General features: G+C 44.8%; 2 protein-coding genes across 5 annotated transcripts in view; one reads left to right on the plus strand and one right to left on the minus strand.

The window, feature by feature from the left end:
• The window catches only part of LOC126548309 (acyl-CoA desaturase-like), a 93,024-nt gene extending 83,166 nt beyond the window's left edge, over window positions 1-9,858 (minus strand). The window contains exon 1 of the mRNA XM_055063151.1: window positions 9,768-9,858. The gene's annotated coding sequence lies outside the window, so the exon portion shown is untranslated. The remainder of the gene's footprint in view (window positions 1-9,767) is intronic.
• LOC129380914 (uncharacterized) overlaps window positions 1-15,326 on the plus strand; it is a 123,135-nt gene that overhangs the window by 91,323 nt on the left and 16,486 nt on the right. For 2 of the 4 annotated variants that reach the window (XM_072284753.1, XM_055063152.1), the window contains exons 2-3: window positions 1,506-1,585; window positions 9,734-9,972. In XM_072284753.1, the coding sequence (XP_072140854.1) occupies window positions 1,509-1,585; window positions 9,734-9,972 (316 nt within the window). In that variant the 5' untranslated portion in view covers window positions 1,506-1,508. The remainder of the gene's footprint in view (window positions 1-1,505; window positions 1,586-9,733; window positions 9,973-15,326) is intronic. The other 2 variants (XR_008609115.1, XM_055063153.1) reach the window with 1 other exon arrangement.

The following is a 15,326-nucleotide window of genomic DNA, read 5'->3' on the forward strand; positions in this document are numbered from 1 at the left end:
TTCTGGACTACATAAAATATAGTGCGGAGGATCGAGCTACAAGCTTTTCTTTTCTTTTTGGCAAGAAAAAACACATTCTCCATTGAGGCGTTGGAAATGTATTTGTCCAGTTCAATACAAGAAAGCCTTAGACAGCTAAGGCTGTCCACGTACCCATCGGTCGATAGTCATACAACAAATGTTACGTTTATTACGTGATGAGATATGGATAGTTCGGTTGCTTTTAGGTAATCACCATGCTACATATAGATTTAGGTGCACGTTAAGGAACCCCGGGTGGTCGAAATTTCCGGATTCCTCCACCACGGCGGGCCTCATAATCAAAAAGTGGTATTGGCACGTTAAACCCCATAATTTAATTTTTTTAACCATGCTATATGATTTGAAATTTGAGCATTCCAATAACTGAGGAAATTATGAAATGATGGAAGCAAGGAGTTGGTCTAGCAGGGCGGTCAGATAAGGCAATGGCCAATTCGTTTGTTTACAACAGCATCAAACTCCGTGCGTGAGGTGTTGGAAGGAAGCGCTGAACTCCAAATAAAAGTGAAATGACAGACTTTGTTTGACACGTGGCGCACTGGACCCGAACCCTCACTTATTTCATTGCAGTGCGAAGGCGACGGCACTCAGCCCAGTGCTTCTACTTATCGACAAAAATGAAAAAGCAGACAATCGGTACGCTCCATCACGGAACAAAAAGTACTCACAAGATGTTCAACCCCTAAGTACACATGCACTACAGGTTTGCAGACTATGCGAAAAGCAACCCACACTAAACGCGGTTCCGCCAGGTGGCGAATAGCATCAGATACATTAAGGCACTCTACGAGAAAGTATTCGATATCCTTGTTTGCGTAGCTAAATTTAAAAATAAAATAATTCTAAGGTTATTTCATTCAATAATGGGCCATACTTTACAGGCTCGCAAGTAATTTGCCCTTTCTCTCCTTTCTAGTTTCTTTATTTTATTTATCAATACAGGAGCACAGAAGTAAACACATACAGGAGTACTCATACAGGAGTAAACATACAAACGCAGTGCAGGCGTAGCGCTCAGAAGGAAAAAACGGCGAAATGTACAATAGGTACGCCATCTAAAGTACAAAAAGCAGTCAATACACGCAGAAATTTAACATGGGCATCCGGTGGAACGTGCGGTGAAAAAGAAGAAACGTACGTCAACGTGTGCAGCAGAGTGCAGCAAAGTACGATGAAAAAAGAAACCAACATGCACCGACGCGTGTGCTAAACGTAAAGCACAGAATGTGCGTAATGGATAAAATTATCGATAAATTCGGGAAACAAAAATGTGTTGATCATTCTGACAATGACTCAAGGTGCAATTAGAGTGCTGATACGAGGGGGTTCGCAGATTGTCAATAAACAACGTGCCTCGGAAGGGAATTCCAGAGCGCTACAGATGAAGGGGAAAAATAGCATTTTAGTGTGTTACAACGTTAAAAAAAGTGCTCTACTACATTTGGCATAATTTCTTCTACTAGGTCATGGGAAAGAAACTTCGAAGAGGCCAGCTTTCTCCGGAAAGCAACTACTGGTATACCTGCTTGGGTGTGAAGTGCAGGTATGGTGTCATGCCTTGAGTGTCTTGTGTAAATGAATAAAAGAAGCTGAATTAAATTCTGGGCGTTTTACGTGTCAAATCACGATCTGGTTATGAGACACGCCACAGCGTGGATTATTTTTCACCACCTGGGGATATCTAACGTTTACCGAATGCACGGCACACGGGCGTTTCCTTTTCTTTTCTTTTCATTTCTCTTTTTTTTTTTTTTTTTGGCCCCCAGTACCATGCGGCCGCCGCGGCCGGGATTTCATGCTGCGAACTCGTGCTTAGTCGTGCGACGCCATATATGCGCTAAGCCATCATAGCGGGCTATGCGTAAATTTTTCTGAGCGCCCTGTCTTGAACTTTTTTTAATACCAAATTTAAATATTTTTGACGCGGGCTCTATCTATAGCTGCTTTATTCTAGTAACGGCCTAACCAGAGCTGTGTAAGCAGTTAGCTTTACTGAGGGGGTAGCTGCTGTTAGTTTCCTACGTAAAGATTACGGTTTGAACGCGTGTGCATGGGCATTATTGACACTGATGTCCCATTTCAATAACGTTCTTGTTGTGACACCTATACATTTTACTGAGTCGACTAGTTTCACACTATTGTTCATTAATGTATTTGTATTAATTATTTGTATTTCTGAAGGTTTTGTGATGTATTGTGAATCACATCGTTTTGCTTGTGGTAATTTGCAGATGCCATTTGTTGGACTAAGTAACAAATGCTTTCCCGCGACTTATTAAGCTTCATCTGGTGAAGTACTATTTTAAGAGGAGTGTAAATGACGCAGTCGTCGGGGGAAAAAAACCTTATTGTTACCCTTGGCTCCATACATGAGTAGATGTCATTAATATATGCCAGCCTTTCCTCTCTTTGCTATCTCTCTCTCTCTCTCTCTCTCTCTCTCTCTCTTAATATATACCAGAAAATTTAGGAACAGTGTTACACCCAGCACTGAGCTTTGCGGCATAACAGAATGAATGAACACCAAGATGGTTGGATTCAGCCTTAATTATTTACCCGAACAAACTGAAATCAATTGGAGAGATAGACGTCAATACACGAAAACATTTTGTAGTTGATGCCAACGGATTTGAGTTTGATTATCAGTTAGGCGTGTAGGATGAGGTCGAAGGCCTTAAAAAATGTATAAAAATTGCGTCTGCCTGAGTATCGATTCGATTGCTGTTATTTTCTGCCAAATAACTCCCCATAGCCTTACTTATTATATCTTCCATTAGTTGGCAGCATGTGCTGGTTAGGGATGTTGGCTTGTATGTGTCTAGAATGTGCTTATTTCCACATTTGTGAATTGGTACGACTTATGCCCACAACCGGTCAGGGGAAAGCACTGTCGTTTCCAGTGATGCACTGACTATTTGGTGCTGGAAGGGAGATAATGGACCCGTGTATCGCTCGAGGAAAGTGTTTGATAAATTATCAGGGCTGGACGATTATTTAACCTCTATTTGTAGCAGCAAGTGAAAAATACTGGTCTCTGTTATCAAGGCATCAGGCATTACGATTCGTATGACTCGCACTATGATATGTACTCGTTTCTGACGTTAGCACGGGAGGTAACCGACTGAAAATATGTATTGAATGAGTCCGAGACAGTTAGCGCATCCTCAACCACTGTATCAGCAACTTCCAATTTGTACAGTGGACTTTCTGGTTTTCGAAGACACATCCAACATTTTTGAGACTGATTCGTCATACATTGACTCAAATTACTAGAAATAAAATCATTTCTCGTTAACTTTTCTCTCAGCTATCGCGAAAACTGGCCAGCAGTTGGGAAATTATGCTTTTTCTTGCGCATCCCTTGCACCGATTTTTTCAAATGTATGATAGTTCTCGTAATCTATGGTATTTCCCGCTTTGTATTTTTCCACTTGGTTTGGAATAAAGTTACGTTTACAATATACAATACCAATTTTTCATTTTAACCATAAGTCGTCGGTGCTCGACGGGCCATCGTCAGAATCATCTAACATTATTTCTAAGAAATAAATCACGCTTTTATCATTTGCTTTTGTGTAACTGCATTGTGTTGTACGCGTAGCTTCGTTTGTTTCTATTACTGTAGTTTTTTTTCTTGCGTTTATGTTTGCTTGAATAAAATATAGATCGTATTTCCACACTTCCTTACAATTCCCAATGGAAACTGCAGTATGTATGTATGTATGTATGTGTGTGTGTATGTGTATGTGTATGTGTGTGTGTGTGTGTGTGTGTGTGTGTGTGTGTGTGTGTGTGTGTGTGTGTGTATTAAAAAAATTAAATTATGGGGTTTTACGTGCCAAAACCGCTTTCTGATTATGAGGCACGCCGTAGTGAAGGGCTCCGGAAACTACGACCACCTGGGGTTCTTTAACGTGCACCTAAATCTAAGTACACGGGTGTTTTCGCATTTCGCCTCCATCGAAATGCGGCCGCCGTGGCCGGGATTCGATCCCGCGACCTCGTGCTCAGCAGCCCAACACCATATCCACTGAGCAACCACGGCGGGTGTATGTATGTATGTATGTGTGTATGTATGTATGTATGTATGTATCCATACTACAGCGCTGGCTGCATAGCGTGCAACTTTCTTCTGTGTTTTGGAGAAGCGCCAGCGAATGAATGGATCATATTTTTCGACTCGCGCGCAGCCTTTCTGTGTATCGAGTCAGCAAAGGTTAAAAAAACTCAAGTTACTAAACACGGAAGCGTCAGAAGGCCACAGCTATCGCAAGGCCGGTCGAGCATCTATGGAAAACCTCTTCGTGTCTACCTGAACCCAAACATCTGTAGACTTTATAGCCATAATTTTCCTTTACTTATAATGACTTCTTCAGTAAAGTGGACTGCAGGAAACGCCCGCGAGGAAGGCTAACGGGGTGGCCAATGACGCTCGACGGTTTTCTGCGGATGGCTGCTCTGCGCTTTTTGCGATAGGATGAATGCAACGAATGTCACTTTCTTGGAATGAATGAATGGGTCGTTTTATTTCTAGTCAGTATCGGGACACGTATAATAAACAAGTACAGCGATCGATTATTGGCGAGAACAAAATACTGAGGAAGACGCAGAACGTAACAAGGCTCATTTAGCGATGGCACGTTATAGATGTCGGCAGGGCTGCCCCATGACTGTTAGTATTAGCGGATTTATTCTTGCTGTATTGGCCATGCAGCATTGTGGGGATCTCCAGGCACTTGTCACACTTTTGTGGGTCTGTGCTTGCACGTGCTTTTGACCGTCTAAACAACGGTAATTCTCTGCATCTTACGGGACTTTCGCTTTCTTATTGGTTTCAGACGACGTAGGCGAGAATATACTGTGCCACTTTTTTTTTTATGCGAAAGCGTTACGTGGCTCATGAAACGGAAAATCCGCTGGTGTGGCCCGAGATGGTACAAAAAAGGTCACGTGATCACAGAGGCGCGCTCGTGCCACTGCTCGCGCGTTCGTCGTCATCTTCTTCCGCGGCTGGCTCCGATGCCGCTGCGAAGTGCACCTCGGCGAAGGCCCACTGCCATTCGGTGGGGTGATTTCAGTGAGTTCTGTCGTGCTGTCCGATGGACGAACCTTCGACAGAGATGGTACAAAAAGTCACGTGGTCACAGAGACAGACCTTGGACAGACCGCGCCGGTGGTCGGCGCCATATGTAGCTATATCGAAGCTTCGACTTCGACTTTTCAGTCAGCAGTTGCGCCCGGCTCCTTTGCACGTCCACGCACGTACGCAAACGAGGCCGAGGCACGTGATGCGAGAAATGATACGACGCAACGTGAAAACAATACCATTACGTTTAGTAAAATGAGTCGCCATCGGGAAGACGTCGCAGCAGTGCTTTCGCATTCATCCACGTTGGGACACCCATGCGCCCTTGACTTTTGTTTTTGTTTTTACTTCGAGCACTTAAAGAAGGCAATAAAGTGTACTCAGAAGGCGTCACCACAAATGAAATATGTGCCCCAGGCGGATATCACTTTCAAGAAAAACTCGAAGCAATCCACTCGCTTAGTAAACTAATTCAGCTACTGTCACACTTCCTTCTACCCACAAACGATGCCGATTGGCGCCTTATGCAGCTCCCGATCGGACGCATATTCACTTCAAGGTGATCGAGGCGGAACGCTACACTGCAGCTTCCTGGCGAAGCTTTGTGTTATGTCATCCCACTACGTCACAAAGGGGTTACACTGCGAACTTCGCTTCTCGGTTTCGAGTGCGTAACCAGGTAAACTGAACGAATCATTTGGGGCCAGTTATTTCGGTCTATATGGCCATTTCGAAATGTAGGAACATGGAACTACACTTCTATGATGGTGCTCTTCAACTATAAAATATAAATATGTGCCGTAACGTTTCTAACCAAGAATTTAATTATTGTACTTACTTAACCAGCGAATTGGAGAATTAATCGCTCTGGTTTTTCTTGCAAATTATGTCCACCTGAGAAGGTAATTCATCTGTATAATGAAGTAATTCGAGGGAATTTTGGATACATCCTAAAGAACGTTCGAAGAAAAAAAAAACACTGTCGATCAGTTGGCTGAATGAATATAGGCCATGGGATACACGCTCATTGACCTGTAATGTCCAGCAGCATTATTACCTGAATAGGCATATCTCGTTATTGAAATCAAACCTAAAACTTGTTGTCATCATTGCTTAGTGCAAAGTGCCATACCCACCAATACAGTGATTTAGCATAACAAATCACTATATGATAAAACACTGTATTAATACTAGGATCGGGATTTCGCAGCCAGAAGTTGTCCACGCGCATGTCGTCCCCCGGACCACGCACCACGGCATGCTAAACTGTTGCGGCAGTAGCGATCGGGGTTCCGAACATTTTCCCGTGTATGTGTACAAGACAATATGCCAGATTTCAAAATAAGTATTGATGCATCACGTGAAGAGTATATCTTAAATGTGAAATCGGCTCTTCGTCTCTGTTGGGATGCGTTGCGTCTCCTAAATTTGGCTCGTTTTGAGGCGGCCAACAGTTTATTGAATGTGGTTCGTGTGGCCGCCCTAAAATTTTGGCGTTCTCTTCGGGACGAGGTGAGCTCTGAAAACGTCGGCAAGTTGTTCTAACATACAAAGAGCAAACAAGCCATGGCTAAACAGATGTGTTGGTAACTTATCGAGAAATTTAGCAAGTTTCTAGCGCCCTTAACAATTTTGCATTGCTTGGAGTCTGAACGACTATTTTAATGAGCTAGTAAAGCCAGTCAATTGTCCCGTTAAAATTCCTTAAGTAACTCTGGCTAAGTTCAATGCCTCCTCCCCATTTTTATCCCAAAGGGATCACATGCGCCTCTGTTTGTCTCTCTACTGCTACAGACATACAGTAAAGCTTATCAGTGATCCATCTGGGTGCATCAAAGCCGCTTTTCTAGGCGAAGCACAATCTTAAGACCTGGGGGTTTACGTCAACAATACAGTTCAGTTGTTAGCCCAGAATCGTCCTGTGTACTCCTTGCCTCTCGTGTGTGCGCTTCATTGGCTAGTTTTCATCTTTGTTGACCATGAACTAAATCACCCATCGTTGCTCCAATCTTGAGATATGATATCGTTTTAGCAAATCAGTGTTTATTTTCCCTTTACACATGCCCACCACTGACTCGCCAACAGGCGAGATAAATTACAGCGATAGCTAAAAAGAAAGACGTCCGAAGGGGGGGGGGGGCAATTAAAACCTCAAAAAGACACCATTTTAAACAGTTCCTCATCGTCACCGTCATCATCATCAATTGGCAACCTTTTTTGATCAGCGAGAGAGAAAGCAACAAAGGTTTTTAATCGTGACCTGGCATCATTGTCTAATAAAAAAAACAAAAGTTACAAACACTTGCGAAATAGCTTCCGACTGCGCAGCTAAGGCGCGAACCTTGCCGGCGCATAACTCCGCTGTGTAGTCACTTTCGCGTGATTGGCTGCATCGCTCTGCGTTCTAATAATCTCGAAGTGAAACACGTCGGTGTGTTAAGTATTGCGAGATTGGCTTCGCTTCGCACGCAGAGAGCAAGTGGCCCGCATAGACAGGCGGCTTTCCTTTAGCCAAACGCTTCGACAATGGCACATCTCCGCACCTCACTCGTGCACCGAGGAGAAGCTAAACGCCACCTATTGCTGCGAGTCCAGGTTACTCGGAATTGTAGGAAACGCGCTGGTTACTCCCCTTTTTCGGCGAGCGTATTCCATGCGCGGCTTAAGTGTTCAAAATGTAAGCGCAGAATCTACAATGACACCGTCGAGAAACACTGTATGAGTGTACACGAAGATGACCCTCTGCTCATGCATGTCAAGCGCCGTGCAGCTAGCGCAAATAGTAGCTCCAATCATCGAGCATAAGAGTTAGGTATTATTTTAGTAAGTTATCTAAAGCGAAAAAAAAAGTTTGTCACTATCATTCACGGGTATCAGCGTCTTATTGTGTGTAGTCATCTATACTTAACTAAGTATTGAGTTATACAAATGTGATGTAATGTTCCCTCATCAAGTTGCTAAATTTTTCACGCATTGAAAGGCCCATAACACTCTCCAAATCCTGTATTAAATTCACAGCAATAAAGTTCCTACAGAATTGTGGTGTGTTCAGGCATTCAAAGTTCTAACTGTATAATTTTTCTTGCTGCTCATAATATATTCCTGCCGGAAAATATTATGTGCGTTATCATTTATACATTCCGATAAGGCGCTTAATTCGTTGAAGATTAAGTGCTGCTAGCGCTCCTCTCTTCTTTAAAATTCGGAAGCCTAACATTAGTAAAAATTTAAGAATATGTCCACAAGTGCCACCAGCTTAACTGCACGGATAAAATCGAGGAAATAATGGGTAAAGCGAAGCCATAACATTCCTTCCTCAAGTCATCGCAGCGTCCGGTGGGCCTTACGGGGTATGCTGCGTCATCATTACTCGGTTAGTAGACTAAGCACTTTTTCAAGCTTTCTTGATTTGGGCATCTCAGAAGAAGAGCCTGGTCTGTGTGAATATACGTAATTCCTATCACTTGCGCAAATACCTATCAGCGTGCAAAATCGGTGCTGAGAGAGAGAGTCTTTAACGAAATCTGGAGATGTTTGCCTGGCTGCACACCTAGCCTGCTATGCTACTCCAGATGGGTATGATGAAAAATGAAATCACGCGTATAGTGCACGTCACAGATGCACAACATACGCAAAACACTCTACAAACGAAAGCATCCCAATGAGACCAGTCTGTCTGCGGAGGTTTGAAGATGCCTTTGTTACGCGAGATGACTATGTTTACTATAGCTTTCTCATTTCGGCACTTGCTCAGCTAATGGCATTTATGTCTCAGTATGAGTTCTACTTGTTAGGAGACATAGCGTGGCAAGTCACTGAGAAAAATTAATATAAGAGTTTGTCAATGTATTTGCCTGATACATGATAAAATTCTTCGAGGCGTGAACCGCCCAGTGGTCAGTGGTATCGTAATATTTTAAGATCTCCCATGACAGCACATTCTCTGATGGCACTACTAGCGTTGAACGAAAAAAAAAAGAATATCAGCCACAAATGTTTAATTAGAGACATTCGATAGCAATGATTGTCGGCACACGTTGATACTACAGAATAAGGAATTCCAACATTTTCCCAACTGCCTTCTTTCGGGTATTTGACCTGTAGCGCTGAAACTCCCCTTTAACGAAAAAAATAAATAAATAAAAATTCAGTGTGGAATTAAGCTCAACCTCCTCATTTATGCCGGCGCCTCAACACAACAGATTAAGTGTCACAACACAGACGAGCGTTCGCGCCGACATTAGTAACAGCTATGAGGCACACTTACTACACAAAGGCCACTAGCACCGTAGGGCGTCCGTACTGCATTGGAGGACTAAATTACGATGCCCTGAGTGACAGCCGGGACGGTCAAAGAGTATGTTGTAAAGATGCCTTCCCCTCGCGACTAAGCGTCGTTTTGTGCCATTATCGAAGCAAATATAGCGTGGCGCTTGTCGTAATGGTTCAAGAAAGGAAACAGCCGTCCGGTATGGAAATTTATACAAAACACTTAAGCACTCGCTCAATTACATACTTCTGCAGCTAAGCTTGAACGGATGCGTTCGAGCTTAGCTATAAAAACTGTATGCACATAGCTCATGCAAACTACACCCCACTGCGCAGGTTCGAGAGCCAAGTCGAACAAGAGTGCCCCTACCTTGGCGCCGGTCGTCGACTCGGGCTTCCGCAAATGCCAAGGCTGCGTACGCTCAGCCTGCCAACGGACGGGACGCTCGCCGGGGGAGTCCGGAAAAGCCTTGAGAATGGACCTTCGCTGCAAGGCACGGCTGCTGCACACCCGGGCTACGCCTGCGACCAAACTGTTGAAGGCTCCCCTACCCGCGAGGTGCAAGTCAAATCAGGTGACCCACCCCTTCTCTCCATACCCCGCGTAAAGGGAGTGAAGGAGAGAGTAAAATCTTGCATAACACCAGCATGACAAAGCACAGTGCATATACAGTGGGGTGAGAGGGGGTGGGGGAGTTCTTTGGTGACGTCGCCAATCTCGCTAGCTTTTCAAGTTAAGCGGCGACAAAACTCTCAGATACAGCCACGCTTTCCTATCCGTTTCCCCTCCCTGCCCTCTTCCTCTTCCCCCACCCATGTGCTAGTGACCGCCGGACGGTAACTAGGGCAACATTGAACCGGAACATAAAACAGTTTTGAAAAAACAAAATTCCTTTTTTTTTTTATTTGCAGACAATAGGGGAGGGCCCAGTATGGGAGCTGAGAGGGCAGAGCGCTAAATTTCACTCGATTTCAGTAACGAGGTGTCACGCGCCTTTGCTTGTCGTGCCTCAAGCGAAAGCGAAAGACCGCACCGTACGCGCATTACATATACCCGGACAAGAGTCGCGAGAAGTTAATAAAATAAGCTATGAGTGGTTCTGACAACACTGTCCCTAATTTCGCTACTGCATGAAAATAGAAGAGGCAACAGAGATATCTGCAGTCGAAGATTCAAGCTGTCTCCATTTTCCCTTTTTTTTCTTCTTCTACAGTATCGGAAGAATAAAGTGTGTAGTCACTCGGAACTATCGGGCATGAAATTGAGTGAAGAAAACAAATGATAGAAAGAACGTCAAACAAGAAACCAGCGCGAATGCAACTGTCTCACTGTGGTAGGTGGAAGGATGGCGGTGGGCGAACAGATGAGCAACGACGGCTTCCGACTGGGACGCCCAAGAGCTCGGCCGCACGCGCGTGCACACCACGAATTCGTCAGGCGAAATGTGAGTATGCACACCGCGCCGCCGGCATCGGAAGCCCGGCGCAGCCTCGCGCGCTGAGAACGGCGAGAGCGAACGCGTGCTCGCGGGCGCCGGCGCGCGACCCGCTGCCCTACAAAGCGGCGCCGCTCGAGCTCGCGCCTGCCCCCGCGCACGGGCTCGCGGTCGCCTCGCCCTCCGCGAGGTCCCCCCCCCTCCGCAACAACGACCACGTCGTCGCTCAGTGGTTTGCATTCTTCCATCCGATGCCGCCTGGACAAACTTTCTCCGCGCGTTCTCTCAGTTCGCCGCGCTTCTGCACCCGCCGGCGCAGGAGCAAGCCGCGTTGAACAGTACAGCAGCTGGTGCGCTCTCCTGAAAACTCCTCAAGAGTGATGAGCGCGCGGCATCATTACGAGCTGCGGTATTGAGTCGCGCTACACGCTGTGCTTGTTGCTGCATGCACGCCTATGCGCCTACTATATGGACTTGTACAGCGGGCGGCACTTAGTGAGAGGCGCTTGCGCCTCCGTTTGTTTGGGAGTCAGCGCAGAAACGCGTTGGCGTGCACTTCCGCTACCAGTGCTGTAACGCTAGGATAGCGCGCCTCCCCTGCGTGCATGCATCCCCGACGTCCCGCCGGCGAAGCACCGGAGGCATCCGCGCCTTCCTTTGCGGTTTGTGATGACAGCACGCTCTACTCTGCTTGGGTGGTGTGCGCCGTCGAGTGTCTCTCGGGAGAAACGAGGGGCGTTGTGCTTCTTTAATTTTCTTCCGCACATAGCGCTAATGATCATGCGCCAGCAACCTGAAATTCCTCAGAGCTGGCTGGATGCAGTGACAACTGTCTTCGCGTAAGTTTATTGTACTTCTGGCGTTTTTTTTCGTTTTTTTTTTTTGTGCCCATGATCATTGTTCTCTTTCTTCGACTTCCGGGGTCTGACGTACGGCTTATATGAGCGAAACGGAGAAAGCTTGCCTCTCATTTTTATGCTCTTATTGATTGGTCCACGCGTTTCAACATATATTTTAGCGACTCTCACTTTACCGCAGCCTTCTGCCGCATTGCCGTCATTTTAACGCGAAAGCGTTAAGGAGTCCATGTCGCAGAATACCGAGTGTCGGCGTCCGTCGTCGTTTCGGCGAAAAGAGTTTCAAGACACCCACACCCGGGCCGTCCATGTGACGCAAGGAATTTACGGAACTAATTGAATTTCTCAAGCAAAGATACGCAGAAAAATCGTAAACTATCACTTACACACAACCTATAGATATGCTAGCTCTCGTATTGTAATTTGACTATACGAGAAAAGATAATTCTGTTACGCGAAAACCAAAAAAAAAAAAGAAATCTTCCAGCCTTTTTACCATTCACAAACCAGCTGCGGCGTCTGCCATTTGCGCGCCCAGCTGGCGCTCGCCTCCGTCGCATCGCGGTCCACGCAAAAGGCTGCGTTTCTACCACAAAGCCCGCCTTCGCGCATAGCGTTCGCGGCCAGCGTTTCCCGGTAAACATTACGGTTACATACGCTCCAGTTGCCGGGAAGCGTGACAAGCAGTCAGGGTATTTGGACGGTATCGCGTTCCACTCTTAAAGGCGAAGCTTGAGTGTCCTCCAAATTTTTAAACACACCATATCACCCACCGCAATGGTTCAGTGGCCGTGGCGTTCTGCTGCCGGGTACGATGTCGCATGTTCGGCTACTGGCAGCATTTTTGTGTGGTCGAACTGAGAATAATGCTCGGGTATTCGTGTACTTATATTTAGGTGCGCGCTAAGGAAACACCGGCGGTCGAAATCATTCCGCAACCCTCCACAACGGCATCTCTCATGGGTCCATTGTGACTCGGGACGTTAAACCCGGTGAAAAAAGTCAATCGCACTCATGATATCGCTAAAAGGATGTAGTTGCTGTTTCTGATAGCAACACAACACATAGAGATGAGTCTATGTGACTTTATCTTGATGCATTCAAGCGCCGTAATGGCTATCGGCATCCCTTATATTATTTATTAATTTATTTTTATATATTAATTTATTTATTGCGAGTTCTACGATTGGCGACAGATGTGTGACATTCTCTCGGGGCCGTAAGCATATCAATTTCTTGTTTGTATGTTTTAGTTTTTTTTTTCACTGCAGCGTTTGCGAGATATATTTCTCGCCATCACCTAATCTCCCGATTTTAAATACAATCCTACATTATTAGCGTCGCTGCAGTGGATGCTCATTAAAGTACGAAAGTTTTCAGCTGAGCTAACTGCCTCATACTTTCTCGGAATTCAGCAGGCACTTACTTTGACAACATGGAAAGAGGGAAGACGGCACATTGCTGCGCGTGTTGGTCCCTGCACGTGGCGTAAAAACCGGATTACACGCCAAACTCTTGTTCAAAACAAAAAAAAAAAAAAAAAAAAAGAAAGCCACGTCAAAAAGTCGAGCCACGTCTTTCTTGCCGGTCATTTTTTACCGTTCTATACCTGTTTTTCTTTTATTTTTCTGGAATCAAAGTTTGTGGGGTTAACCTATATTCCGTTTTTTTCGGTATATGGGAGCTCTCAACGTTGCGCCTCAATGGATTATGTAATATTTATAACACCACCGACAGCCAGAAATTATCGTTGTAATACTACATACACCATTTGTTGTTTACACAGACATGGTTAAATAATGTTGATTATGCTTACCACTCAACAAAATGCTGAAATTATTTGGCCGGCATAGATTTTATTGATGCGTTTTTAGCAGCCGCCAAACATTACACGTGCGGCATTCACTTTTAATGTCTTTTTGTTTGTTTCATTATGAATCATCTACTCCTGCTATAGATATGCAGATCAGGCTGTTGTATATATGGATAAATAAATAATCACCACCCAAAAAACGCAAACATTCGCGTTGGTCACGCCTGCAATGCAGATACGATAAGCTCCACTTCGATTTGCTGCAAAATCTTTCAGCCTTCCCCGAGTGATTGTCTACTGTAGACAGACTTTGAAAGGGGTGTTATTGAAACAGTCGCCAAAAAGGAGTTTAACTTTTGGGAAGCCGTGCATGAACAATTAACTTGTTGATTCTTCTGAACACTCATGGACCAAACGACCACGGCAATCCTTTTTTTTTTATTAATGCTGTAAGCACAAACTGTGTCGATGGTGTTGTGCCTATTCTTGCAAAAAAAAAAAAAAAATCGAAATGTAGATATTCTTTGATATCTCGTTCCACACTGCAGCTGAGAAGAAATACGAAAAGATTAAAACAGAAAAAAGAGGGTCTCTAAGGGATAGTAGCTGCAACATGAAATGTAGACTTTGCCTGTGCAAGTTGCGAATGATAAACAGCATTACTACGGTGCGTCAATGCCAAACTTTATTTCATTTTTCCTAGAAAACCTTGGGGATCCTAGTTTATGCTTTGGTAATGCTGAACCGCTTATTCTGTCGTGAAATTTCATATTGTCTTCATTCTTTTCTTGTTTGCCAAATATGCTAAGAGTCTGCATTTGTTGTATGTATGTTCTACGCCAATCTTGTGTAAAGGTCTTGTATCTGTGACTCACTTCCATCCAACTAAAGTCCCGGACGGGGATTGTAGTATTCATAAATAAGTATATAATGTTGGTGGCGGAAAAATGGTCGTAGCAGCGCAAATTCCTAGAGGGTTTTTTATTCGACGTTAATTTGGAATACTACATGTGCATCCGCGCAAAAATTGTTTCTTACATGGTCTGAACTTTTTTTTATAGAAAATTGGGTATGCTGTAAAAGAATTCTTTCCCGGGCTAGCTCACGTATACGTCGTTTGTGTTCTTAGATAGCCGGTCAATTCTCACTGCGCTAGCTCATTTTTCAAGAATGGATACTATACTTTCTTCTGTTACGTCTCCGTTGCGCCATTTTCAGTACGAATCTGTGTTGGCCATCAAGTGTTGTGACTGCACTCGAGAGGAAATAATTTTTTGCCTCTAAGTTTGAAGCTTTCTGCAAGGTTAATGAAAACAGCGTGGCTTCGAAGTATTCTTATCTGCTGTTGTAAAAGCGCCTGTACAGGCGTATGCGTTTTGTCATTGCTCAATTCTAAGTATCCCTTTGTTCTGTTGAGACGATATCAGCCCACAGCCCCCTACATCTACCCCCCACCGTCATCTCCCAGTAAGGTGTCAATAAGAACGTGAAATGAAGCTGCGCTCTTACAGCACACACCGCATCTTGCTGTATAGTATATATGAAAAGAAAACCTGTCTTCGAACCCAACGGGTTCATTCGCCCGCCTTTGTAATGACAGCATCGGTACCAGTCGAAAAGAACGGCGCTGCCAGCGAGTCCTATTTACGAGCGTTCCGGTGAAATAATTTTCGGCCTTGGCCCAAACATGTGCAACACTCAGGCCGAGCGCAGCGACGCCGCGCCAGGTAGGACACGCAAACTGCCGGCTAAAGTGCGTGGATTGCGGCGCGTTCGCAATAACAGCAGACGTCAACAAAGAAGGAAAAGAAGAAGAAGCAGAA

Source organism: Dermacentor andersoni, chromosome 1, assembly GCF_023375885.2.
Source record: "Dermacentor andersoni chromosome 1, qqDerAnde1_hic_scaffold, whole genome shotgun sequence".
NCBI lineage: Eukaryota > Metazoa > Arthropoda > Arachnida > Ixodida > Ixodidae > Dermacentor > Dermacentor andersoni.